The 27,250-nt window shown below is 44.3% G+C and overlaps 3 protein-coding genes across 7 annotated transcripts in view; 1 reads left to right on the top strand and 2 right to left on the bottom strand.

The window, feature by feature from the left end:
• The window catches only part of LOC111975693 (mediator of RNA polymerase II transcription subunit 16), a 15,596-nt gene extending 9,540 nt beyond the window's left edge, over window positions 1–6,056 (bottom strand). The window contains exons 1-6 of one of the 3 annotated variants that reach the window (XM_024147567.2): window positions 5,969–6,056; window positions 5,281–5,460; window positions 4,987–5,094; window positions 2,749–2,918; window positions 697–978; window positions 360–509 (exon numbers count right to left, since the gene is read on the bottom strand). In XM_024147567.2, the coding sequence (XP_024003335.1) occupies window positions 360–509; window positions 697–978; window positions 2,749–2,918; window positions 4,987–5,094; window positions 5,281–5,422 (852 nt within the window). In that variant the 5' untranslated portion in view covers window positions 5,423–5,460; window positions 5,969–6,056. Of the gene's footprint in view, window positions 1–359; window positions 510–696; window positions 979–2,748; window positions 2,919–4,986; window positions 5,095–5,280; window positions 5,466–5,968 lie in introns of all 3 variants that reach the window. The other 2 variants (XM_070447502.1, XM_070447501.1) reach the window with 2 other exon arrangements.
• Window positions 6,057–6,431: 375 nt separating this feature from the next.
• Window positions 6,432–21,080, top strand: tmem259 (transmembrane protein 259). Of its 3 annotated transcripts, none has more exons than XM_024004219.3 (11): window positions 6,432–7,746; window positions 11,391–11,705; window positions 13,247–13,412; window positions 14,125–14,235; window positions 15,507–15,629; window positions 15,755–15,855; window positions 16,209–16,266; window positions 16,392–16,475; window positions 16,592–16,724; window positions 16,976–17,075; window positions 17,711–21,080. In XM_024004219.3, exons 1-11 carry the CDS (start codon window positions 7,534–7,536, stop codon window positions 18,518–18,520), a joined length of 2,214 nt encoding a protein of 737 aa, XP_023859987.1. In that variant the 5' UTR covers window positions 6,432–7,533; the 3' UTR covers window positions 18,521–21,080. The 3 variants fall into 3 exon arrangements, with proteins under 3 accessions (XP_023859987.1, XP_023859988.1, XP_023859989.1); XM_024004220.3 differs by having other exon boundaries at window positions 13,247–13,358; XM_024004221.3 differs by lacking the exons at window positions 16,976–17,075; window positions 17,711–21,080 and having other exon boundaries at window positions 13,247–13,358; window positions 16,592–16,728.
• A 109-nt stretch (window positions 21,081–21,189) lies between these two features.
• The window catches only part of LOC111975916 (glutamate receptor ionotropic, NMDA 3A), a 32,368-nt gene continuing 26,307 nt past the window's right edge, over window positions 21,190–27,250 (bottom strand). Inside the window, exons 6-8 of the mRNA XM_024004593.2 lie at window positions 24,164–24,328; window positions 23,417–23,487; window positions 21,190–23,162 (exon numbers count right to left, since the gene is read on the bottom strand). Of these exons, the coding sequence (XP_023860361.2) occupies window positions 22,517–23,162; window positions 23,417–23,487; window positions 24,164–24,328 (882 nt within the window). The 3' untranslated portion in view covers window positions 21,190–22,516. The remainder of the gene's footprint in view (window positions 23,163–23,416; window positions 23,488–24,163; window positions 24,329–27,250) is intronic.

Here is a 27,250-nt window from a genome sequence, read left to right on the forward strand (position 1 = left end):
GTGTTTTTCAGAGTCAGTAGAAAGACCTCTTTAGTGTTCTAAGTTTTCATAACTGTGACCTTAATTGCCTACTGTCTGTAAGCTGTTAGTGTCTTATTAACGACCGTTCCACAGATGCATGTTCATTAATTGTTTATGGTTCATTGAACAAGCATGGGAAACAGTGTTTAAACCCTTTACAATGAAGATCTGTGAAGTTATTTGGATTTTTACGAATTATCTTTGAAAGACAGGGTCCTGAAAAAGGGAGGTTTCTTTTTTTGCTGAGTTTATGTTGTACTGGTAAGTGATAAAGCTGGAAAGAACTCCCAATAAAGGACACTTGGAAAGACAACGTGTTCACAGTGTGTGTCTCTCACCTGRTCTGAGTTCTCCCTGGTGAGGAACTTGAGGTGTGTGACGGCCGGGMACTTGTCCCTCCTGACCGGGTCTGTGGTGCAGCGCATAAAGAGCGAGGGCAGCAGCTCCGTGTCGATGCGACACTTCTCGTTGACCACGCTCACGCACACCTTGAATTAGAATCACGATAATGGCATTGCAATAATAGTACTACTTGATACATTACATTGGAGTAAACCCTCTTCACAAGAAAAGAAAATGCATTAGCATTTGTACAGTGTCGCTTGCCAGACTTAGAGACACCAGCACTTCTGGTGTTAGCCAGTAATAATAAAAAATGATGTTGCTAGCTAATACCTTGTAGAACTGCACAGGTGAGGAGCTACTGCCGTCCGTTGCCGCCACCACGATGTTGCCCCCGCCGGTGAATGCGATGTCGGCCAGGGCAACACGGCCCCTCAGGCGACACAGGCTCTCGCTGGCTGTCAGCAGCTGTCCGTTGGGCTTCAGCAAGGACACCGTGACCAGGCCGCTCACCGTTACTGCCAGCCAGCCTTCCATGGGCTTACCCCCGAACAGCGTGAGAGACGGCGAGAACTTGACCCGTGAAAACTTCTCCCCGAAGTTGGTGGAGCCCGACTGGGGTGGGGGAAGGTTGGAGGAGAGGTAGAGAGAGAGAGTGGGTAGTAGCACATTTCAACAAACTAAGTGGCAAATTACAGATCTGTCTGTATATGCTTGTTATATGCAGTGCTTCACAGCCATTTTACAGCACCCCTGTCAAATAGTGGCATATACAGTATTGGCAGATCTCAAGAGCTTTAACCCCTTACACTCATGAGAATTAGCCTATACAAGACTACATTTAAATGTTTCTTACAGAAGAAATATGGAAAGCATATGCATAACCATTGTAGAAATTAAAAAGGGAACAATTAAGAGATTATGGGAAAAGTATTAGACTAAAGGTGAGGACAACAGTTCACCTGACACAAGACTGAATCCAAACATTACACTGTTGATTTTATATGGATTTTACATTTACTGTACTTTTTGGAGCATTGGTTGATAACGAAATCTGAAAATACTCTGGATACATTCAGTAACATAATAAGAATATTATTGGAAAATTTGGAGTAGGTGCAACATAAGGCAAAAACAATCACAAGGGTTTGAGTGAAAGGTCTAACTGGTGTTTCCAAGTGGCCACACACCTCTCCAAAGTGTGCACAGTTCCTAAGTCATTTTAATGCACTTTTATGACTCAAAGAAGAGTCTTCAACTATAAGGTGCATTTTTTTAGCTCTCCTAGCTGTGCCGTTGAGAAACTAGAGCAAGCACACTTTAAGTTGTTTTGATGTGAACCTAGCCCTGCATTCCCGCCTTTACACAATTACTGTTGTTGTTTACGCAATCCAAAAACGGTCCATTATAAATCGCAATCTGGGTCAGGTGGGCATAATTTGAAAGTTTGCTCTATTGTCAACATGACTAGCTAAATGATAAAATACGATTTTACAGTGTTAGGCTTCATACGGCAATTCAGAGAAGCAGATCGTAATTTTGGTGCCCATAGAATGGAGTCATAAGTGCATTCTGGTGTGTAGTCCGCGGCAAATCTTCTTCAAAATACAACAAACATAGACTCATTCTGTTCAGGACAARGTAGGGTGTAAAGCCATGTCATCTTGTAACTGTACATCAAACATAGTGTTCCTAAACGTTGACACTGTGTATTACATAGGTTTTATGATATGGAAATGTGAAGTGGACATTTGGACTCACGGGTGTTTGGCCTGCTTGTATGAGGTTTATTATAATCCTCAACGTATCATCTCTCAAAATACATTGAGTCCTCGTAATTTACAGCTTCCCTCACTCAGACAACAAAACATTTGCAAAAGTTGCCCAATTAGCGCGAGGAATGGGGGCAACTTCTTGTCAAGCGCAGTGCTCATGTTCAGAACGGCTGTCAGTCAAAACCCATACAGAGCTGTGAAGCGGACACCCCGAGCTCTGACATCATGTATAGCATGTTACTGTACAGCCACCGCGTTCCAATTTAGCCGCTTATCAGTGTCCAAATCTGCCATTTTCAACCAGTATACAGTGTAAAGGTTTTTATTTTATTTTATTAAACCTTTATTTAACTAGACAAGTCAGTTAAGAACAAATTCTTATTTACAATGACGGCCTAGGAACAGTGTGTTAACTGCCTTGTTTAGGGGCAGAACGACAMATTTTTACCTTGTCAGCTCGGGGATTCGATCTAGCAACCTTTCAGTTACTGGCCCAATGCTCTTAAACTTGTCTATAAAATACTGACAAAGTAATAAATCACAAGGTCCACATAGACAGTTGAGAAGAGCTGGTAGACACTGTGAATATGAGAATAAGCTGGTCCATTACCATCTCCACATGCAGAGCCAGCTTGACTCCATTATGCAGCCAGGACAGAGCTACGATAGGGTCTCCGTCCACAGCACTCCCTAGTGAAGTCTCCCAGCTGTTCACCAGGTGATCTGCCATCGCCCAGCACTTGATCTGCCCGTCTCCATCAGCAGACAACAACCTGGAACCTGGAACACACAAAGACACATGAACGGATGCAATCGTGCGTGTGCGCACGCACACACACGCGCAACCTTTAAACTCAATACACCAGGGACACTTCCTGGCAATCCACATTAGTCTATCTGGACTGATAGGGCAGTTGCACCTTTAAAGGAATAATCCACTCAAACTACTTTTCAATAACTTGCCACATCATCATGATTATGTGGCAAGTTACAATTAGCTTTTTGAAAGACCTATATCTTGAAAACTTGATTGCTGTATTCAAACATTTTGGGACCGTATCAACAGTGGACTAATTTATAATATATATATATATATATATATATATATATATATACACAGTGGGGAGAACAAGTATTTGATACACTGACAATTTTGCAGGTTTTCCTACTTACAAAGCATGTAGAGGTCTGTAATTTTTATCATAGGTACACTTCAACTGTGAGAGAAGGAATCTAAAACAAAAATCCAGAAAATCACATTGTATGATTTTTAATTAATTAATTAGCATTTTATTGCATGACATAAGTATTTGATACATCAGAAAAGCAGAACTGAATATTTGGTACAGAAACCTTAGTTTTGCAATTACGAGAGATCATACGTTTCCTGTAGTTCTTGACCAGGTTTGCACACACTGCAGCAGGGATTTTGGCCCACTCCTCCATACAGACCTTCTCCAGATCCTTCAGGTTTCGGGGCTGTCGCTGGGCAATACGGACTTTCGGTCTCCTCCAAAGATTTCTATTGGGTTCAGGTCTGGAGACTGGCTAGGCCACTCCAGGACCTTGAGATGCTTCTTAGGAGCCACTCCTTAGTTGCCCTGGCTGTGTGTTTCGGGTCGTTGTCATGCTGGAAGACCCAGCCACGACCCATCTTCAATGCTCTTACTGAGGGAAGGAGGTTGTTGGTCAAGATCTCGCGATACATGGCCCCATCCATCTCCCTTCAATACGGTGCAGTCGTCCTGTCCCCTTTGCAAGAAAGCATCCCCAAAGAATGATGTTTCCATCCATGCTTCACGGTTGGGATGGTGTTCTGGGGTTGTACTCATCCTTCTATCCTCCAAACACGGCGAGTGGAGTTTAGAGCAAAAAGCTCTATTTTTGTCTCATCAGACCACATGACCTTCTCCCATCCTCCTCTGATCATCACAGATGGTCATTGGCAAACTTCAGACGGGCCTGGACATGCGCTGGCTTGAGCAGGGGGACCTTGCGTGCGCTGCAGGATTTTAATCCATGACGGCGTAGTGTGTTACTAATGGTTTCTTTGAGACTGTGTCCAGCTCTCTTCAGGTCATTGACCAGTCCTGCCGTGTAGTTCTGGGCTGATCCCTCACATTCCTCATGATCATTGATGCCCACGAGGTGAGATCTTGCATGGAGCCCCAGACCGAGGGTGATTGACCGTCATCTTGAACTTCTTCCATTTTCTAATAATTGTGCCAACAGTTGTTGCCTCCTCACCAAGCTGCTTGGCTATTGTCCTGTAGCCCATCCCAGCCTTGTACAGGTCTACAATTTATCCCTGATGTCCTTACACAGTCTCTGGTCTTGGCCATTGTGGAGAGGTTGGAGTCTGTTTGATTGAGTGTGGACAGGTGTCTTTTATACAGGTAACGAGTTCAAACAGGTGCAGTTAATACAGGTAAGAGTGGAGAACAGGAGGCGCTCTTAAAGAAAAACTACAGGTCTGTGAGAGCCGGAATTCTTACTGGTTGGTAGGTGATCAAATACTTATGTCATGCAATAAAATGCAAATTAATTACTTAAAAATCATACAATGTGATTTTCTGGATTTTTGTTTTAGATTCCGTCTCTCACAGTTGAAGTGTACCTATGATAAAAATGACAGACCTCTACATGCTTTGTAAGTAGGAAACACTGCAAAATCGGCAGTGTATCAAATACTTGTTCTCCCCACTGTATATATATATAATATATATATATATATATATATATATATATATATATATTATCTATAATATATATATATATATATATATATATAGTTTGAGTGGATTATTCTTTTAAGGGTGGATTTGGTGTTACTACTATGTTGACCCACCTGATTGGTCCCACTCCAGACAGGATATGACCTCGGCATGTCCAGAGTAAATGGAGTACACATCCCATGGGTGCTCTGTGTCAATGATGTGGACCATATGACTGACTTCTGAAATAAAGCAAATTGCTGCAGTGCATGTTCTGCTAATCAAGTCACTAGGCGTTGAATTACATATGCAAAATGATATGCGTTTATAGGATCAAAACTGATACGGGCAATGGGATTTGTTTGATTTGCTCTGCACAATAACATCAAAACTGTCAGAAGATCAGTACCAAAAGCATAGCTGTGTACCTTTTTCATCTTCTTCATTTTTTAGGTCTGTGGTAAAGGCAACTAGGTTCCTGCAGGACCAGGCACACACCAGTGGGATGGATGGACAGTGGTTGCTCTTGGGTCTCTTCTCCCACTCACAAACATAGGCCACCTCCATCATTCAACCATACACTTGTCCACTGATTGAGCATGTGTTTTCTGTCCTTGTCCAATCAGAGAAATGTATGTTTAATCCGTCCCTTGCGTGGCTTCCTTGGGCTACACTTTGCAGGTATAACACACGCAAGAGACATAATTCTAGCTAGCTACATGTCAAATTTGCTTGTAATCACCTTCTTTGCAATCGTATTCTTCTAACATAATCACTTATTAGTTCGTTAGGTTACTTAGTTAGCGAACCGTTATATGGTCATGTAGGTTGCTCTGGATAATAGCGTCTGCTAAATAACTCAAATGTAAATATATGTTGTAATAAAGCTTACTAGCTCATATGCATTAGCTGCTTGCATAAACTAGCTATATAAATAATTATCCTGATTAGCAAGCTAGCATTAGCTAGATAGCATATAGCAATGGTAAAATGTAGAGAACCTGACCATGAAGCAACTACATAAGACGAACTAATAATAAAATAGTAATAATCTAGCTAAATGTACATCTCTTATTCATAGAACTAGTAGGTGAGATTTAAAATGTATTTCCTTACCATCTATCTAGCACTGTGCAATAAATCAGGGGTGTATTAATTAGTCCGATCCTGTTGCAAAACATTTTACAACGGAAACTATTTACTCCCAAAAGTAAAACGTTTTGCAACGAGAGTTTCTATTGGACAAATTGTCCAAAAAGTCCCTCCCCGGTTGTCGTATTCCGTTGCAAAGCGTTTTGCAAATCTGATGTTAATTTGACAAAGCTTTTTGCAACGGAATATGACTAATGAATACACCCCATCCAACGTCCAGCTACAAACAAAATATGGGTCATGGCTAGAAGAGATACAGCTTTTGTCATATTAACTTTTGTCATAATCATAGCAGGTTATGAGAACTTTACGCAGCAGATTATGATAATTAGGTTAAGGTTAGCTAAAATACAACAAAATTAAACTTTTGACGTAAATTTGACAAAATATGGATACCTTATAGCCATGAACACAAAGATGGTACGGTAGGACCCCTGACGGCGAATTTAGAACTATTTTGAGTTGCCTGCAACATTTTTTATAAATTGCGTTTTCCTTGGTAGATTATAATTTCATCGAAAACGAATCACAGTTTAATCTGTCAATTGTTGTTTACACTGAGTATATATTTTTTATGATCCTTTATAAAAAAAAAAGTGAATGGACGTTGCATCTACAGAGGGCGCTCGCTCTAATCGACTATTGTCAAACTCTTGACTTGCCTTGTTTGTTTTCAAGACTTAATGGTTGATGCTAAGGAATCGTTAAACTGGTTGAGAGTATTGCAAACGGTAAAATAAAAGAAATCGGGAATCATACTCAATGTCCATCTAAAAAGTCAAACTGAGATCGACATTTTCGAGGCGAACTCTCGACTAAAAAGTAACATACGGGTTATCATCGTAGGACTTGAACGTGAGCGTTAGCCACTATAGCGTGAGCAGGGTAGTGCTAGCTAACTTGATAAACGTTTTTTATTTTATTGGACGTTTCTGGTGAATTGTAATGAGACAAATGCATACAAGCTAAGTTAGCATACTATACTAAGAATATACATCACCATAATCGTCAATGTTTTCGCCTCGGAATGTTGCTTACCACCAGTGCTAACTAGCATGTTAGCAATGGTATGTTGCAGGTAGTTAATTAGCCGGGGTTTGAATGGTGACTGACGCTTAGTTATAAGGCCTAAAACGGCTAGTAAAAATTTGTAAAGAATATTTTAACATTCCTGTATGTGCCATTTTTAGGTTGCTACAGTAGTTGAGTTGTATTGGAACTCATTAGCTAACGTTAGCTACGCTAGTGGGGGCGCTTTGGGAGTTAAGCCAGAATGCCAGATACACAACGACTATGTCGGAAAAATTTATATAACGCACAGCCCTTCTAGACATCAAATTGGTCACCTCTTAGCAATTGTGACTTTTCTATGTAAACTGACAGCTGCATTATTGCWTCAAGTTAATGCAGTTTTGCACCATCCTACAGTTGGAGTTGTTGGTGCCAGTGCGGTTAAGTTGCGTACATAGATCTACGTTTGAACTGGATTGAGATAGTGACTTGCTATCAGTCGTCTTGCCAGACATACAATGTCAGAAAACCAGGGCAACGTGAACAATAACGCCCCGCTAAATAACAATGGCGGGGCGAACAGAATACGAAACCCTAATATCAACCAGAACCCACTCATCAATGTTCGAGACAGACTTTTCCATGCCCTATTCTTCAAGATGGCAGTTACCTATGCCAGATTGTTTCCACCATCTTTCAGACGAATCTTCGAGTTCTTTGTCCTATTGAAGGTAAGACTTTCCTCTCACTATTTTACCTTCATGTAGGCTACAATGTCAAGAATCGGCTAACAAGAACGAACGGTAGGTTAATTTGCTTGAAATTGGTTTTGAACATGTGTGATTGCTGCTTCTCACAGGGTAACTTCTTCCAATGATTACAGAAAATGTAGGTGCTTTTAGCAACGCTGTTCTATTACATACACTAGCATTGCTTTCAATTGTATTGGGTTGCACAAAAAGTCAGTGGGAAGCCAGAAGTTAAATCCAAATCCATTTCAATTTACTGTGCCAATGGGTGGGGAATTTGAGACAAAACATCTCATGGAGCTTCCAAACGTGGGTCTGTTGTAGAACCAATTAATCTCTGCTTACCTCATGTCAAAGTCCCCCACAAGGTATTCCTTTTTGTCCACATAATGGTGCACATGCAGGACATTTTTATTTTGACATTAGGTAAGCAGGTCTACAACAGACCCACGTTTGGAAAGTATGTTTAATAATACAATCTTTTTAGATATTTTGTCTCAAATTCGTAATGACCAACCGTCCTGCCCACTGGCACAGTAAGTTTAAATTAAATTGTATTTAGTTTCGGACTTCCCATGGACTGTTTTTGTGGAACCCCCAGACTGTTTGTGTGCTACTCACTGACAGTATTTCTCTCTACAGTGTATGTAAATGCACCTACAGAAAATGGTAAACAGTAAAGGTGTGCATGGAGTTCACCCCCCCCCCTGGAAATGCACACCCTGGCCACTGAATACAGAATGCACATGTCAATGGAAGTAGACTACTTATATTATCCCCCCACCATATCTCCAAACAGTGCTTCAACAAAACAGCAGTTTATCATGAACAATACCACAATGAGAAACCATCTTTGTGTAACATTCAAACAAGAGAGGGTAGAAATGGCTGGTTAGTTTCTCATCCAACTATAGTGTAGTTTGTTGAACCTCAACTTGACCTGCCAAAAGTAGGACGTGAATGGGTCTATGCAGCGTGCCCTCGCCGTTCTTTGCATCCTGTGATCATGCCACAGTCCAAATTCCGAATTTGTTTGGAGTGGTTCTGCTGCTACTACTGCTGCTGCCTCTGTTTTGATGTGTGGAATAGTGTGGGCCTTAGATCTTACAGTTGAGTAGAACATAAATAATCAACCTCCACAATTGCCGCCTGATTGTATCAGATTCTGACCAAATAAACAAATCATGTACGTATTTATCTCTGTGGCACATCACACTGGCGCATAGGAATGGTTTGATTCAGCACAACAATAACCAAGAAAAACCTTAGCATTAGGTGGGAAGGTTGTACATGTCAAATGTATTAATTCTAGCCACATCCTTGTCATCAACAGAGTCAATGATTGACACATCTATTCTACACAATGTATTATCATAGCCAGTAATTAACTCGAGTTTGAACATTGCAGTAAGGCTGTGATTAGACTTAAACCCGGGAAAGACTTTGCTTGTGCAACTCCGGGCATAAAGGCTCACATTGACCAAAATGCACACTCATCCTCATCAGCTTTGCATGAAGGTTGCAGGCAGCATAACACCAAAGACAGGCATTTTCAGAGGGTTATAATTGCAGTGACCCTCAACTCAGTCTAGTCACTAGTGAGTCATCTTAACAGGCATTACATTAGAGCTCTCCTGTCCTAGCTTTTTTCCTTATCTGTGTGGATAAAAACGATCAGAGGTTGTTGATTATGTTTTTATGCGGTCAAGGTGTGTGTGCATACATACACTGAGTGTACAAAACATTAAGAACACCTGCTCTTTACATGACAGGCTGACCAGCTGAAAGATATGATGTCACCATTTTAAATCCACTTCAATCACTTTAGATGAAGGTGAGGAGATGGGATAAAGAATGATTTTTAAGCCTTGAGACAATTGAGACATGGATTGTGTGTGTGTGCCATTCAGAGGGTGAATGGGCAATACAGAAGATTGAAGTGCCTTTGAGCGGGGTATGGTAGGAGCCAGGCCCACCGGTTTGAGTGTGTCAAGAACTACAACACTGCTGTGTGGGGATGGGGGTGGTGGTGCAACTCAATATTAGGAAGGTATTGTTAATGTTTGTATCAAATCAAAAGTCGAATCAAATTGTATTTGTCACATGCACCGAATACAACCTTACAGTGAAATGCTTACTTACAAGCACTTAATCAACAATACAGTTTTAATATGTATATTTAAAAAAATATTTAAGGATCAACAATAAAATAACAGTAGCGAGGCTATATACAGGGGGTTCTGGTACAATGTGAAGGGGCACCGGTTAGTCGAGGTAATATGTAGGTAGAGGTAAAGTGACTAGGCATGGATAATAAACAGAGAGTAGCAGCAGTGTAAAAATGGGGGGTGGGGACAATCAAATAGTCTGGGTAGCCATTTGATTAATTGTTCAAGAGTCTTATGGCTTGCAGGTAGAAGCTGTTAAGAAGCCTCTTGGACCTAGACTTGGCGCTCCGTGTGTGTGTACATTATGTACCAGGCCTCCACACAAGCTAACTGACAGTGGGAATCCGCCTGCCTGGGTCCGTAACCAGACAGGAGAGAAGAGAGACGCTCTGATGCAGAGAGAAGGGGGGGAGAGAGAGGGAAGGACAGAGGAGAAGAGAGATGGACAGCCATTTTCAGAGGAACCTGCCTGCCACTACTCGTTGGGATGCGATGGATGGGAAACAAAATGGCACGTCCCCTATCTGTCTCTGTTGTCACTGATACTTTAGCTTTGGACACAAGCATCTTTTTGATGTTCTGAGTGTTGGCTTCCCGATGAAGAGGATCATTCTAAATAGACCAGGCTCTCTAGCACCTCATGTTTCTCCTCAGCTGACTGCTCTCTGTAGGAATCTATCCTACTGCACCTTTTGTAGTGGGCACCTTCACTAAGCAGCCTCTGTGACGGTCATTTAGGCCAGGGTTTCCCAAACTTGGTCCCGGGGCCCCCCCTGGGTACACAGCTGATTCAAATAATCAAAGCTTGATGATGAGTTGGTTATTTGAATCAGCTGTGTAGTGCTTGTACAAAACCCAAAATGTGCACCTAGGGGGAGCCCCAGGACCGASTTAGGCTATTTCTCCACCATTTGATGTATAGGATTCAGGGTTGGGGGAAAATTTTGAAAAGCAATTGACCCCGATCCTGACAGGATCTCTTTCTGCTACTCCTCAAACCTTGCACGTACGTGAACTATCTTTTGTTTCTGTTTCTGGCAATGTGATTGTCATTAACATTATCAGTGTTGCAGGAGGGGAAACTTTCAAAAATGTGTCCCTTAAACTAGGGCATTGCCAGTGACCTCACAATACGATATTATCATGATACTTAGGTGCCGATACGATACGTATAGCGATTCCCATGATCCTATATGTATTACAATTCGATATTCCAAACATGTTGCTCACTATATGTCTGCTGCAGAGATGACAGAGCAAGAGAAAATGAGTTGAAAACATGTTTGCTCACTTAAATTTTTTACCTATCAAAGTATCTATATAATATAGCGATATGTAACTGTATCGATTTCCCCCCCCACATTAAACATCTGWAAATACCAATATCGCCCTAGACAATCTGCCGTAGTTTAATGCTCTCTACCTCTCTCTTGCTCTACCTCTCTCTACCTCTACCAGGCCCTGTTTGTGCTCTTCATCCTGGCCTACATCCACATCGCCTTCTCCCGCTCGCCCATCAACTGCCTGGAGCACGTGCGGGAGAAGTGGCCGCGTGATGGCATCCTGCGCGTGGAGATCCAGCGCAACTCGTCGCGTGCGCCCATCTTCCTGCAGTTCTACGACACGGACGGCTTCCAGGGCCTGGTCAAGGAACCAGAGGGGGATGGAGAGGGAGGAGGAGGGCTGGGCCTGACCGCGCTGCACCACGAGGAGGAGGAGGAGGACGACGAGGAGGAGATGACCCTGGAGATGTTTGACAACAGCTCTGTGCAGGTGAGGGAGGGAAGCAGGGATGGGGGCTTGAGAGGAAGGCTAAAGGCAGAGACACCAATGATCCTGCTACCGCGTGCCCCTGTCCAGAATAATGACCATACAATGACCTTGCATTGTTAACACAGTGCCTTCAGAAAGTATTATTCCACATTTTGTGTTACAGCCTGAATTCAAAATGGATTACATTTGTTTTTCTCACCCATCTACACACACTATCTCATATGTATTGAACATAAAATATCTCATTTACTTAAGTATTCACACATGAGTCAATACATGTTTGAATCACCTTTGGCACTGATTACAGCTATYAGTCTTTGGTAAGTCTCTTAAGTGCTTTGCACACCTGGATTGTACAATATTCTTCAAACTTTGTCAAGTTGGTTGTTGATCATTGCTAGACAGCCATTTTCAAGTTTGGCCATCGTTTTTCAAGCCGATTTTAAGTAAACTAAAACTAGGCCACTCAATGTCATCATAGTAAGCAACTCTAGTGTGTTTTGCCATGTGTTTTAGGTTATTGTCCTGCTGAAAGGTGAATTTGTCTCCCAGTGTCTGTTGGAAAGCAGACTGAACCAGGTTTTCCTCTAGGATTTTTCCAGTGCTTAGCTCTATTCCGTTGCTTTTTATCCTAAAAAAAACACCTCGTCCTTGCTGATGACAAACATACCCATAACATGATGCAGCCATTGTCATGCTTGAAAATATGAAGTGGTACTGAGTGATATGATGGATTTGCCCTAAATGTAAGGCTTGTGTTCAGGACATAAAGTACATTTTTTGGGCCACATTTTTTGCAGTTTTACTTTAGTGCCTTATTGCAAACAGGATGCATGTTTTGGAATATTTGTATTCTGTACAGGCTTCCTTCTTTTCACTCCGTCATTTAGGTTCATATTGTAGTTACTACAATGTTGTTGATCCATCCTCAGTTTTATCCTATCACATCCATTAAACTTTAACGAAATTCCTGAGCGGTTTCCTTCCTCTCCGGCCACTGAGTTAGAAAGGACGCCTGTGTCTTTGTAGTGACTGGGTGTATTGATACACCATCCAAAGTGTAATTAATAACTTCACCATGCTCAAAGGGATATTCAATGTCTGCTTTTGAATTTTTACCCATCTACCAATAGATGCCCTTCTTTACGAGGCATTGGGAAACTTCCCTGTTCTTTGTGGTTGAATCTGTGTTTGATATTCACTGCTCGACTGGGGGACCTTACAATTATCTGTATGTGTGGGGTACACATAAAAAAAATCATGGTGAACACTTATTGCACACAGAATGAGTCCATGCAATTTCTTTAGGCTTGCCATAACTGAGGTTGACTTTATTGACTCAAGACATTTCAGTTTTTCATTTTTTTATTAATTTGTAAAAATGTTTAAACATATTTCTACTTTGACATTATGGGGTATTGTGTGTAGGCCAGTGACACATCTCAATTGAATCAATTTTAAATTCAGGCTGTAAWACGACAACAATTAGCAAAAAGTCAAGGGGTCTGACTACTCAAGTCTTTTTCTCCTCTCGCTGTCAGTTTGAGCTAGACATCGAGCCGCGGCTGAAGCCCTCGCTGAGCGGCATCGGCCTTGGGGGAGGGGGCCTCAACGACAGCCAGGACCTCTCCTTCAGCCAGTCGCCCACTAAAGGTATGCAGCCGCTGAGGGAGACAGTCTCCGAGATTGAGATGCTAACACGAGCAGGTAAACTCAACCAACCCAACCCTACCTACCTGTCTACACCCCTAGTGAGTGAGAATCCTCAATCCTCTCCTCTCACTGCTCCTTTCTTCCTCCTTCCCTCTTCCTGCAAGCTAGCTCCCTTCCGGCCATCTTGTTGTCCTTGGTCACCCCCTTCTGGCATGATTCCATTCCAAAAATGTGTTCCCTTGTCTTCTGCCACCTCAACGACTTCCTGTAGCTGTTGTTGTGATGGAGCAGACTGTTTGAATCCGACTGTGTGGCCATGATGCCATAGCATTTCCTGCAGTGGGCCCTGGCTGTGCCAAGACGAAGACTGTTGAGCTGACCTTTTGCAGCTCGCTCTAGCAGTCGAGAGCCAGGCTCCAGACTTTAGTTTAGGCCCTGTTTGTGTCGTGTCTGTGTGCCCTTGCATTGGCTTTAACAATTKTAAATGGCCTTTGCATAACGTTTCTTACGTGCTATGTATGCATGTTTTGTGTTTTATTGCTATAAGTCTGACTCCTCCTTTCCCTAATTTGCTTTTAATTAAGTCTTGGCAATGCGTTTCTGTCAATGTTTTGACATTTTAGGTGGTCTCTAACTAGTTTAAATATGAGTTGTTCTAATGCACTGCAAGAGTGTGTGGGGTTGGTGGGTTGCTGTGTGTGTGCTTTGTTGGTGTGGTAAGCTGCACTGCTTACCTGTAAATGTTTCTCTCTGTGTGTGTCGTCAGTGTGGCCTCAGGAGGAGTACATAGTTGAGTACTCTCTGGAGTACGGCTTCCTCCGCTTGTCCCAGACCACCCGGCAACGCCTCAACATCCCCGTAATGGTCGTCACGCTCGGTAAGTGGTTATAAAGCCTACTTAACGCTGTCATAAGCATGACATAACACATGATCACAGATGTTATGAATGGTCTTAGCTAGATGAGCGGTGTTATTAAGCCTGTCTAAACTCATAAGCATGACATAGCAGGTGTCATACATATTCATATCTGGGTAAGCTCTGTCATAAAGCCTACTATGAACACTCAAAAGCATGCCATAGCATGTGTCATAAACAGTGATAGGAACTAATGTTGCTAAGTGATAGGAACTATGACCACTGACTTACAAGTTAGCTTCCCAAATAGCAGTAGTTGGTTAGATCAGTAGTTACCGATGAGCAGTAGTTGGTTAGATCAGTAGTTACTGACGAGCAACAGCAGTAGTTGGTTAGATCAGTTAAGTTACTGATGAGCAACAGCAGTAGTTGGTTAGATCAGTAGTTACTACGAGCAACAGCAGTAGTTGGTTAGATCAGTAGTTACGATGAGCAGCAGCAGTAGTTGGTTAGATCAGTAGTTACTGATGAGCAGAAGCAGTAGTTGGTTAGATCAGTAGTTACCGATGAGCAGCAGAAGTAGTTTGGTTAGATCAGTAGTTAGCGATGAGCAGCAGCAGTAGTTGGTTAGATCAGTAGTTAGCGATGAGCACGAGCGCAGTAGTTGGTTAGATACAGTAGTTACCGATGACAGCAGCAGCAGTAGTTGGTTAGATCAGTAGTTACCGATGAGCAGCAGCAGTAGTTGGTTAGATCAGTAGTTACCGATTGAGCAGCAGCAGTAGTTGGTTAGATTCAGTAGTTAGCCGATGAGCAGCAGCAGTAGTTGGTTAGATCAGTAGTTACCGATGAGCAGCAGCAGTAGTTGGTTAGATCAGTAGTTACCGATGAGCATGCTGATGTACTCAACCTCTGGTGGCTAAGATGGACAGGAGCTAGCTCGCTGCTGACTTTTATTTTGAAATATTTTAGTATTTGGGCCATAGGTCATATTGGCCAACACAATGGTGCTCTATTAAGCAGTCATCTTAACGAAGCTGAAAGCGCTCTCAGACCACCCTTTGTTGCGCGCCCACGGCTAACTTTCACATTAGCATTTTAGCAGACGCTCTTATCCAGAGCTTTAAAGGCAAGCGCAATCAAAGTATCGTCAGGAAACTACTTCACTCAACATTGTACTCGGGCACACTAAAAAGCCTGGTTGAAGTAGCACAGACGCAGTGTTCTGAGGACAGGAGGTGCTGTCTGTGTGAGGCTTCGTAACCTAATCTTGCGCCTGTGTGCGTATGCAGACCCAATGAAGGACCAGTGCTTTGGGGACGGCTTCAGCCGCTTCCTCCTGGATGAGTTCCTGGGCTACGATGACATTCTGATGTCCAGCGTCAAGGCCCTGGCTGAGAACGAGGAGAATAAAGGTACACGGTGGTTTAGGGTGGAGGTCTGTGTCTGTTTCTCCTGCATGGTATCTTTCCTTGGTGGTATGCAAAACTGTGTGTGAGTGCGTGTCTCTGATCGGTGCTCTGTGTGTGTGTGAGAACAGGCTTCCTCAGGAACGTGGTGTCAGGGGAACACTACCGATTTGTCAGCATGTGGATGGCCCGCACCTCCTACCTGGCTGCCTTTGTCATCATGGTAATATTCGTAAGTATCAGTCTCCACACACCATTTGTCAAAAGTGTTAAAAATCCCAAGTGTTCAAAATCCTACGTTTTAAAACATCACAAGTGTTCAATTTAGCCCATGAGAAGCCTTTATTTGGGTTCCTTATCTAACGTTTCACCAAAACAATACATTTTTATGATAAATTAGCTGGTGCTAACGACATGCTCTCTTGGTTTCTCATGTAAAGAAGAAACGTAAGATAAGCTTTTGTCTGTTTCCACAGAAATGTGCTTTACCTCCTTTAAAAACATATATATATAAAAAAGGAAAGGTGAAAGGTAAGAACGAGGCATTCCGTTGACAGTTACATTTTTGTTTTGCTCTATCTGCAGACCCTGTCAGTGTCTATGCTGCTACGCTACTCCCACCACCAGATCTTCGTCTTCATCGGTGAGAACACACACACACACACACACACAGACCCCTCTAGCAGCCTTGAAAGACACACTCTGTGCCACAAGTGTCTTTGACCCTACGCCAAACTCTCTCACCTTTGACCCTTTCCGTCTCACCAGTGGATCTGCTGCAGATGTTGGAAATGAACATGACCATCGCCTTCCCGGCAGCCCCTCTGCTCACCGTCATCCTGGCTCTCGTGGGTAAGAGTGTCTCGCCGTTTGAGCCACCATGCAACAAGCTGGGTCTTGTTTTTTTTACAATTATTTTATTTACGAATGAACAGTATGAGTAAGAAGACGCTTTCCCTCTCTACCAGGCATGGAGGCCATCATGTCGGAGTTCTTCAACGACACCACCACAGCCTTCTACATCATCCTCATCGTGTGGCTGGCCGACCAGTACGACGCCATCTGCTGCCACACCAACACCAGCAAACGTCATTGGCTGAGGTGAGTCCAACACGCCAACACCAGCAAATGCCGTTGGCTGAGGTAAGCCGTGCATACCCTCCAATATCTCATAAAATGGGGATGGGTTGACGAGGAGGGAACTATTTGGCGCATTTCTATGACTTCAGCAAACAACTGATCACTTTGTCTCTCCAGTTCCAGGCAGTCCTTCCATTCCACAGTCAAGTCAGTCCAGTGTGATGCTGGTATTTTCAGCTACTCTCTAAGGAGGTTGTCTCTGTCTCCTGCAGGTTCTTCTATCTGTATCACTTTGCGTTCTACGCCTACCACTACCGCTTCAACGGCCAGTACAGCAGCCTGGCTCTGGTCACCTCCTGGCTCTTCATACAGGTGAGACACGGCGAGTTGGATGAAAAAAATACAATAAAGTTATACAATAAATTGTGGACATTTTTTAAATAAACTAGAGAAAAGACACTCCCAAACTAGTGTTGTACTAGCCCACACACTCCTCCATCGTCCAGCGTTTTGAATAGGAAACACTATACGCTTTGCATTTGTTTCAAGGGACCTACACACTTCATTTATTCAGTACGCTGAGCTGGAAAGTGCTTTATCATGTTATTGTGCTGTTATACTGGCTTATTATTCATTAAATGTTACTGTAATCTAAGAAACCATAGAACTGTGTTTATTTTAGTAAATAGCAATGAAAGTCATATTGGGTTAGGGTGGGTTTTTAAACCCAATTTTAAACTAATTTCCTGAATAAATCAATTTCTCTGTTATAGTGACTGCATGATGCTAAGGTTTCAGCCCTCATGCTAGTGCCTGTCCCAAAGAGATTAGCATCCTAGGCTACATTTTAGCCAATGTAGCGATTCGCCTGTGATTTGAGATCAYACCCCTGAAGTCATGCCAGCCACAGCTCTTCCAGCCTCCCCAGGCCCAGTTTCTAACTCCATTACTAAAAAACAGACTTGTTTTAACCCCTGTACCTCTTTTCTTCCTCCCTCCATCCCTAGCACTCCATGATCTACTTCTTCCACCACTACGAGCTTCCGGCCATCCTGCAGCAGATCCGCATCCAGGAGATGCTGCTGCAGAACCAGCAGGCGGGCCAGGGGGGAAACCAGACGGCCTTGCAGGACAACCTTAACAACAACACCACCGCAGCAGCTGCAGCTGGAGGAGCAGCTCCAGCCCGGGGGGGTGCAGCCAACGGCCAGGTCCGACTGCCAGACGAGCCCCAGGCGGCTTCGGCTGCCCATGCCCAAGGTACAGCGACCCAGGCTTCCCAGTCTAACAGCCTGGCCAGCAGCGCTACGTTAGAAGGGGCCCGGGAAGAGTTGACGATGACGACGGAGCTGGACTGGATGGCGGAGACGGCGGCCATCATCACGGAAGCCCTGTCCTCCTCCTTGGCTCCCCAGCTGGAGAGCACGGAAGGGGGGTTGCTAGGGGAGGCCGGAGAGGTGGAGGGGGTCATGGTTTCTGAGGCGGGCCTCAGCGTGGTGGCGGAGATTCGAATGGGGGGTGGGGGTGGAGGAGGAGATGGCACAGATGGCCTCAATCCCAGCTTGGTTCCAGTGGAAATCAAAACCGTAGGGGCCTGCTGCAGCAGTGCAGCGGGCTTAGGCCCGCCTCTTCCTCCCTCTCCTCCAATGGGAGGACTTCAGGAAGCAGAGACTAGCCTCTCTAGTGTCAGTCCCTTCCTTCTTCCTCCTTCTCCTCCTCCACACACAGACTGCAGTAGGGCAGGGGCTGGGGAGCCAGAAAGCCCCACAGACTGGGAGCCCAAGACAGAGGAACCCCCCAGCCCCACTCCGTCCTGAGCCCCCCTACTCCAACTCACTTACGTATGCTCCCACACGCAGAGGCAACATGTCTTCTCCCCCCTCAATTCCTCTTCCAACACCGCAAGATTGCCGTCGTGGCTATATTACTGTAATCTCATTCTTACGACACCAAGGAGAAGAGAGGGATGGAAAGCTAAGAAAAGGCGCCCCCTCCAGTCTCCTCTAGAATCTCTGCTACGGAAATGTTTTGTTTTGCTTTTAGTTTCCCCATCCTTAGTGGGACAGTGACTTTTTACATCCGTCGCAGAGTTTTCGCTCAAATTATGTGTGAGATACACCATCTTTGCTGCAAAGGTGTGGAATCATTCGGGAAAGGCTACCATGACATTTTGCCATGTGATTTTTTTTTTTGTTTATGATTGAAAGTTGATTTGTGAAATAGAGAGGCGGCAATCCTATTGCGTTGATGTACAATTCCTTAAAGGATGTTTATTTTGGTTAGGAGGTGTCTCGACGGGCTTTGGAAATGGCAGTGTACTCTATGCGTTTTCTTTTTGAGAGCACAGTGGACTACCATACCAGTCATCACAAGGCTGCAACACATACTCTTATCCTAGTCATTCATTCCATCTGGTCCTCGAACCCAGAAAAAGAAAATACGAATACAACCCTGTGTTTCTGAGTTGCTCTAGTGTCCGAGTTGGTCATTTTTCTTTCAGAACTGTAGGCTAGTAATGTTGCTGTGGTTTGTGTAGGTACTTAGTCACGCACCACTTTTTCACAGGCGCTCAACTCCTCCAGTTTGGAGGTTGTAGTTGTAACTGGCAACCGGCTCCACAAGCTAGCGCTAGCCCTGAGTGGAGCATCATGGGAAATTGAGTTTTCATCCACTCTGCTGAGTGTTAAGCAGACCTGCTTGCTCTTGTTCAGATCCCCCCCCCCCCGGTCCGCTTCTCTTATGACGATTGGCAGTTGCTCCCCGTACCACTTGAGCTGAAGAAGAGCGGCCATCGTTGCGGTTTCTCTCATCTTAACCCCTTTTGAGTGAAACTGCGTCATTGGTCCGCCCCTGGGAGCTTTTCTGTGTACTGCTAGCCAACCAATTCTCTCATCACCATGTTTTGTGTTTGTCTTTCACATTAGAGTCGCTTCACTAGTCATGTGCAAATTCAACAGAATCAACCTGAAGGCTCAACCATTGCCTTAAACACCCGTTTCATGGTCTTCAAACAAAATGATTTAAGTCAATATTTGTCCCCATGGCCCCATAGACTATATTCCGAAAGAGGAGCATGTGACTGTAAAAAAAGAAATGCGCTTCACCACAAGGAAGTTTTCTGGTTCATGGCGTCAGCTGACTGAGGCCACTTCAAGTTCAAACACACAGATCTTTGCCCCAGACTGGCACAAGACAATACCAGGCGATGTTGAACAGCTTCAGGGTAAAGCCATTGTACCCAGCCAACCCATCTCCGTTACATTTGTCATTGAGATCTACCATTCTGCTGCCCAACTGGATAGTTATGACGATAAGGCATATATTGGACCCTGGGGGGCATTTTAATTTTGTAGAAAAATATATTTAGAATTAATATTTAATCTTTCATCAATGTTCTTGTTTCAAAACCGTCAGGAGATTATGATAAAGCTGCACAATGTTATAAACCTTCCACGACTGTTGTGGCCACTGCTCTATTCCATAGCTCACGGGAGACTAAATAACTGGCTTGTAAAATGCTACTGTGATGCTAGTTGTATTTGCTAGGGTCTAAAGACAACCATTGTTTTCTTGTAATCAGATGGACCTGACATGCATCATGCTTCCCCTTTTCTGGAACTAGCTGAACACGGTACTAACATGGACAGGGTATAACACAAGTCGAGAGGTTTTGACATTGTAACTCTATAGACATAGAAACTGTCAGGGAATGATCAGGAGTCATTGACAGGTGTGGTCGACGTCTTCATCCTCAGCTGTTTGAACTGAGAACAATCTCCTGACCAGAGAGCTTTTATTTTGAATGATACCTTATATGATTCCGAATGAGAGATTAGTGCAAGTTGAGATGGCCCTTGTTGGCCTTATATCAGTGGAAAATGGGATATTTTTCAACAGAATGGCGATAATCAAGGGACATTTCGCAAAATATCATTGTTCGAGTTCTATTGACACGAGGGGTTAGAATAATTTCTGCTCAGTGAGTTGGTTGGAGATGTAGTCAAGGCTATGCAATGGGCAGGACGGAGGATGTGGTTATGGGAAGAGAAGGTTGTCCAAATTGTGCAATATGACAAGTCAGTTTAAAGAAGTCTTTTGAGTTCATTCTAGGGGAAGCTTTTACCGATAAGAGAAAGATTTTTTTTTTTTTTTCGTCAATGAGGTTTTCTGATCAGTTTCTTTATCTGTGCCTATATTCCGTTCTGTGAGAGAAAGCGGGATGATTGTAGCCTTGCAACAGTTGCTATCCATTTGTAGTTAATTTTAGACGATATTAAATGAATCCTTCGATCTGTGATGGACTAGATTCCTCTCATTCAAATGTATTTAACTGTTCAGTAAACCAAGTGCAGTAGAAGCATTCTTTGCACAAAATGCTGTTGGTGTGGTTATTTCTGTTTGTGTGTCCTAGTATTGGTCATGGAAGTCCTAGACACAAAGTATGTTGTCCACCACAATATAATATATATTGTTTTTACCTTTTATTTATCCAGGAAGTCCCACTGAGGTCAGGAGACCTCCCTTGTAAAAGCAAATACAATTTTATTGGTCACATAAAATAGGAACTTCCTGGGTATTGTATGTTGACATTTCAAATCCTGTCACATGGATGTCATGTCACATCCATATTTGGATCATGTTCATGGGGAAACCCCTGATTGACAAAAGGATCCTATATCAGAAAGGAGAAATGACACCCTGTTTACTTGTTTAAATGTGAATACATGTTTAGAGTTAATGTGTAATAGAGCTCGCCAGCTTGTAGTCCTAGAAACCAGAAATGAGTTACCTCCTGGTTCATTCAGCCATTCCTATGGGGAAAGAATAGGGTTTTGGGATAAATGGCGAAAATAAGGTTAACGCAGGCTTAGAAGATATTTTGTTCGGAGTCAGTTAACGTGACCTTTTGTGTGCTGATTATAATTTTTTTTGCATAAATTCATCAATTCTCAGTGACGTTAGCTGACAAAGATTCTCATCGAACAAACCGTAAAAGATCTCCTAAGCCTGCGTGTACCACAGACCTTATTTTTTGGCGTTTATCCAAAAACCTTACAAAAACTCAATTTTCCCGTAGGCTTTTTCCCAACCAACCATGGTGGACTTAGTGCCTACAAAAAGACGCCATTACTATTGCTCTCTATACACTGCCAGACATCAAACATGCCTAATACCTGTTATTCTATCACTGAAATCACAGAAATTTCACCCTCAGTACCCGAAAGGTAAAAATACAGACCACACAAAGTACACATGACAAGGATTCACATTTCAACCTTCATCACAACCAACACTTTCATCAGACTTTTATTCTTGAAAAACATGTCAATCAAGGCCAGTGAACAATATCGATTCGGATCTCAAAGGAAATAAAACATACAACGCACCACTCCTGATTCCTCCGCGGGAGTCGGGTCCTGTGGCAGAGGAGAAGAGAGGAGGGAGCGCTAGAAAGTTTAATGGCTCAGTTCACAGATGCAGTGCCATGGGTGGGCGTGCTGGTACCTCCAGCCCCACCGCATTGGCACGATATACTGTATTCAAGTAGGCCTGAGGTTGCACACATTTTACCAGCCATATGAGGCAGTTGGGCAGCGTAGAGCACAAGGAATTCCCAATGCCCTAGAAACTCTTTCTTTTTTCACCCAGTAGCAAAAGGTTGAAAGGTTGGTGTCCAGGGAAAGAGCTGCCATGCTACGGCATCAGGATCACAGGAAAAGGATACATCCAAACCAAGGGAATCCAGCAAACCCCTCCCCTTTTAACCCCTTACTACACCATTGATTGGTCCGTGTCCAAACATCAGAGGGGCATCACCTCTTCTCGTTGGTGTGTTTGGCGGGGGCTGTGCGGACTGTGGGCAGGGCCTTGAGGACAGGGTCTGTCATGGTGGTGGCACAGCGGGTGGAGGGGAGGGACGAGGTGGTTTTGGTGGAGGTGTGGAGGGATGCTGCGGCTAAAACCACGGGGGGCGTTCCTGACACTATGGGTGCAGAGCAGGCAGCCTTCTCCTTGGCCAGAGAAGTCTGCAGCTCAGCCCTTCTGGCCAGAGCCGTCCTTAGCTGATCCCGGATCAGGTCGATCTTCTCCTGTAGCTCTTGTAGCTCCCCTGGCCTTGGAGGAACGCCCAAAGAGGAAGATGAAGGGATGGATGAAGAAGAGGAGGAGGGGAGGGAGAGCACCAGGCTGGCAAAGGAAGTCCCGAAGCCTCCGTTTGCGCAGACACGTGTTGCCTGGTTAGCCCCAGGGATACCTTCCCCCCCTCTCCCCCCTTCGGACTTGGTCACGGCCCGGGCTAGCAGGCGGCGGCTGTTGAGGGTCTCCAGGTTAAAGTGTACGCGCTTGTTGTCCTTAGCGGCTGCAGCGTCCCTGCTGTTCTCGTTGTTCCACTTGGCCGATGCCCTGGAGAGAAGGGGGTCAGGGGGAGGCTGGGGGTGCTGGTTCTTCTGGATGCAGCAGCTACTGGGAGATAAAAGGCTTGTGTCAGTAAAGAAAGAAAGAGACTGGTCTGGTGCCAATAAGCCCTACTAGTGTGTTAGCTCGCTTTGAATCTGTATCTCAGTAATATGACTGCCTCCTTTCATTAACGCTGATGGGTAAAAGGCCCATATGGATTCTACCTGTCCATGTCCTGTCAGATCACTCATCATGGAAGAAAGGTAAAGTAAATACTTTTTTAAAAAAGGTCTCCATAATGGCAGCCATTTTGTCACCTTTTCTCTGTGTTGGTGTCCTGCTTCTTCTTCACGTCCTCATAGGTCTGGTTCAGGGCTCGGTGGATTTTCTGCAGAATAAATGGGGCTATAGTTATTACACTGACAGCCAAGGGATACGGGGGGTTGAAAAGCGCCACACTGTTTTATTCAAAACGTGCAGAATCGACACCATCTTAGAAATTGTAATTACTTTTCCCCTCTCATTAATAATCCTCAATTGGGGAAGGAGCTTAGGAGACCTCCGGGTACTTAAACCAGGCAGATTTGAAATGTCAGTCCTTTTAATACTCAACTTGGACTGGGCTTCCAAAATGGTGGTTATCTAAGTCAACAGCAGATGGCGGTGTTGCCTTAATGTTTTCAAATGACAGCCAAGGTGATATATAGTCCCAATGACAGTCTAGCCAAGAGCAGGAGAAACCTACACCATAAACAACATTTTACAAGCAATAACGGTTTGTTAATATTGAATTCGCAGTGGATACGTGAAGTGTAAGTGCTTTTAGATATAGAGTTCGTAAAACATGCCGGGGAGAGCCACACATTTGTTCAAGTAAAAAAGAGCACTTTAAAAAGGTCAATGAAAGAAACGTCAAGACTGAGGCAGGAACAGGAGGAAGGTTCTCAAGGCACTGAGAAAGGATATTGTATGGATACAGACTTGCTGTCATTCAAACACACACGTACATCTAAACACACACAAACTTTCCTTTGGTTCACTCACACACACTCCCTCCATCTCACCTGGCTGGTGTGGAGCCAGTACTTGTACTTTTGTCGTCGTCGAATGCGGGGCAGCACCATGTGATAGAAGGCGTGCTCCCCAGCCAGGGTGAGCAGCGACGTGGCCACGCCCACACACAGCAGCACAAACAGCCCTGAGAAGTGACGGATGCCCATCTGGAGAGTCTGTAGGCGGAGGGAGGGGACAGTTGGGTTACTTGGACAGGGTTAACACATGTAACGCAGGGGGTTAACAATATAGTCAATTGATTGTCAACCTCCGGTCCATGGAATGATGCTGATCGGTCCCTGAGAACCTTGTCATTAGATCTCAATCAAATGGATACTTAGCATAGTTTCAGGTCTCAAATCTTTAGTGATCCTGTATGGCTCAGTAGAGCATGGCGCTTGCAACGCCAGGGTTGTGTTTGATTCCCAGGGCCAGATGTATGCAAGTATGACTAAGTCACTTTGGATAAAAGCAAAATGGCATATATATCATTCTGCACTGACACCCCCTGTTTTTGCCTCTAGGGGGCAGTTTATTAATCTTGATTCAGACAGAGATTGTCGGTAGATAACCAGTTAGAGTTTTGACACGAGGAGGCATCTGTCGGCCCCTAGAGTGGCCTGGAGGGGTCCTGCGTAGGAGAACTAATCAGAATGTAAAAAGCCTGGCGTCTAGGGCTATTACGATGACCCTATTACCGCTACACCGGTGGTCATGAGTTAAATTCCACATGACCGTTGGGTCACGGTGCCTACCCACTGGGCACACACTAGTTGAATCAACGTTGTTTCGACATCATTTCAATAAAATTACATTGAACCAACGTGGAATAGACGTTGAATTGACGTCTGGACCCAGTGGGTAGGCCACTCACTCCAGAACTGCGCTCTGTAAATGAATGGTGCTGATGGTCGACGGTAGCCGACAAAACTTGCTAACGGCCATCAAGTCGCTAATGGCCTGGTACTCAGCGCTCTATTGTCCCTCTAATCACTCTGACGTCAATGCAATGGGAAATCAAATCGAACAGCTTTTTGATGTGTGGAATGAACTAAGTGTTCCTATAAACCCAGTCATTGTGTAACATTTCTATAGGCTATGCAATCGTGTGTAAAATCAGAGTTTTGATGGCATCTATTAAAAAGAGGAGGATCCCAGCTTTCACTAATTGAAATAGATGATACTGTGTAACCATTAGGAACCCGAGCAGTGAGCCCACTGAGTAACACATGCCTGATCTCTGTCCCATGAAGGTTTTCAACCTCCATGCCATGGGCTGCCTTCGGGAATATTCTATTTCCTGGTATTCTATTTGGTTATAGTTTATTCTACTGTGTTCTCATTGTATCTCTACAATAAGCCTACACTTCTATTCTACTCTATTTTACCCTGTATGATTAGTTTCTACCCTGTGGGCTGCTGCAGAGGCCCTTTTTGAATTGCAGCAGTGCTTAGAGGGCATTTAGCCTAAAAGCCAATTTATGCTTGATCTGTAAATGTGGTCGGAGGCTCCGTGTGACGCAATTGCGGAGCCGTACCACATTGCCGTGCGCCTCCCAAATGTTGTAACAATGTGGAGGACCTGTATAAACACAAACTCACTTCCTTGACAACTTCCATCTCAACAGCTCTACTCAACAGCTCTGCGCTGCCCCGCGAAGTGTAAGAAGTATGAATGCCCTGACTTTCGCATAGGCTGTTTCACTGTAAAGGCTGCACGGCCAATGCAGACGCCGGATTGACCATGCAGTGCCTTTAAGTCAGAACAGTGTGTGCTTGAGACGCACAGTGTGAGCAGTGAGCACCCTGTCTGAGTACCCACCTTATTGTAGGCCTGCCTGACAGCACACACAGCAATACATTACAGTAGTTGTATAGTACAGTGCACCTCCATAGTTTTATAGTACAGTACATCTGCATAGTTGTACAATACATCTAGCCTGTTAAGGTTTAACAACATGGGTTGTTGGGGATGTGCTGTATACAGTATACTGTATACAGTATACATTGAGTGTACAAAACATTAGGAACACCTTCCTAATATTGAGTAGCACCCACTTTTGCCCTCAGAACAGCTTAAATTCATCGGGACATGGACTCCACAAGGTGTCGAAAGTGTTCCACATGGATGCCGGCCCCTGTTGACTCCAATGCTTCCAATGCTTCCAGGCTGGCCCCTGTTGACTCCAATGCCTACAGTTGTGTCAAGTTGGCTGGATGTCCTTTGGGTGGTGGACCATTCTTGAAACACATGGGAAACTGTTGAGAGTGAAAAACCCATCAGCGATGCAGTTCTTGACACAAACCGGTGAGCCTGGCATCTTCTACCATACCCCGTTCAAAGGCACTTCATTTTTTGTCTTGCCCATTCATCTTCTGAATGCCGCACATACGCAATCTGACTCAAGGCTTAAAAAATCTTATTTAACCTGTCTCCTACCCTTCATTTACACTGATTGAAGTGGATTTAACAAGTGACATCAATAAGGGATAATATCCTTCACCTGGATTCACCTGGTCAGTCTGTCATGGAAAGAGCAGGTGTTCTTAATGTTCTCTATACTCAGTGTCTATGCAGCCGCATTGTCTAACACTGTTTGACACTTTTCCGAAAGGAGAGAGAACTTTTCATAGGAAATCTTCTAAACCGAATGCAGACCTCCTGCCTCTCTCTCTGATATTATCTGTAGAGGTTTGGACGTATGTGTGAGGGAGGGAGAAAGGGAGGGGTAGACGATGGCAGGCTTGTTTCCGAAGTGCTGACACAGTGAACCCCAGGGGTGCAGTCAAGGTCCACCCCATCTCTCCCTCCACCCCTCCCTCCCGACATCCTTCACTCCGTCCCTCCTCCCATTTCATTCTGGGACTCGGCCAAGAAAGGGAGCTGCCAGTCTCAGCCTCGTGCCACTCTGCTCCCTCTTTCTCATTTTCTCTCTCTACCACTCTGCTCCCTTTCTTTCTCTCTCCCTTCCAGTCTAACACTGTGCCACCCCCCCCCTTGCTCTCTCCCTCCACCTCACCATTATAACTCTCTCCCTCTCTCCCCCTCTTCTTCTTACCCACTTCATTCACTCCCTCTCCCCCATCCATCGGTCACC

The sequence above is a fragment of the Salvelinus sp. IW2-2015 genome, linkage group LG16 (assembly GCF_002910315.2).
Source record: "Salvelinus sp. IW2-2015 linkage group LG16, ASM291031v2, whole genome shotgun sequence".
Classification (NCBI taxonomy): Eukaryota; Metazoa; Chordata; class Actinopteri; order Salmoniformes; family Salmonidae; genus Salvelinus; species Salvelinus sp. IW2-2015.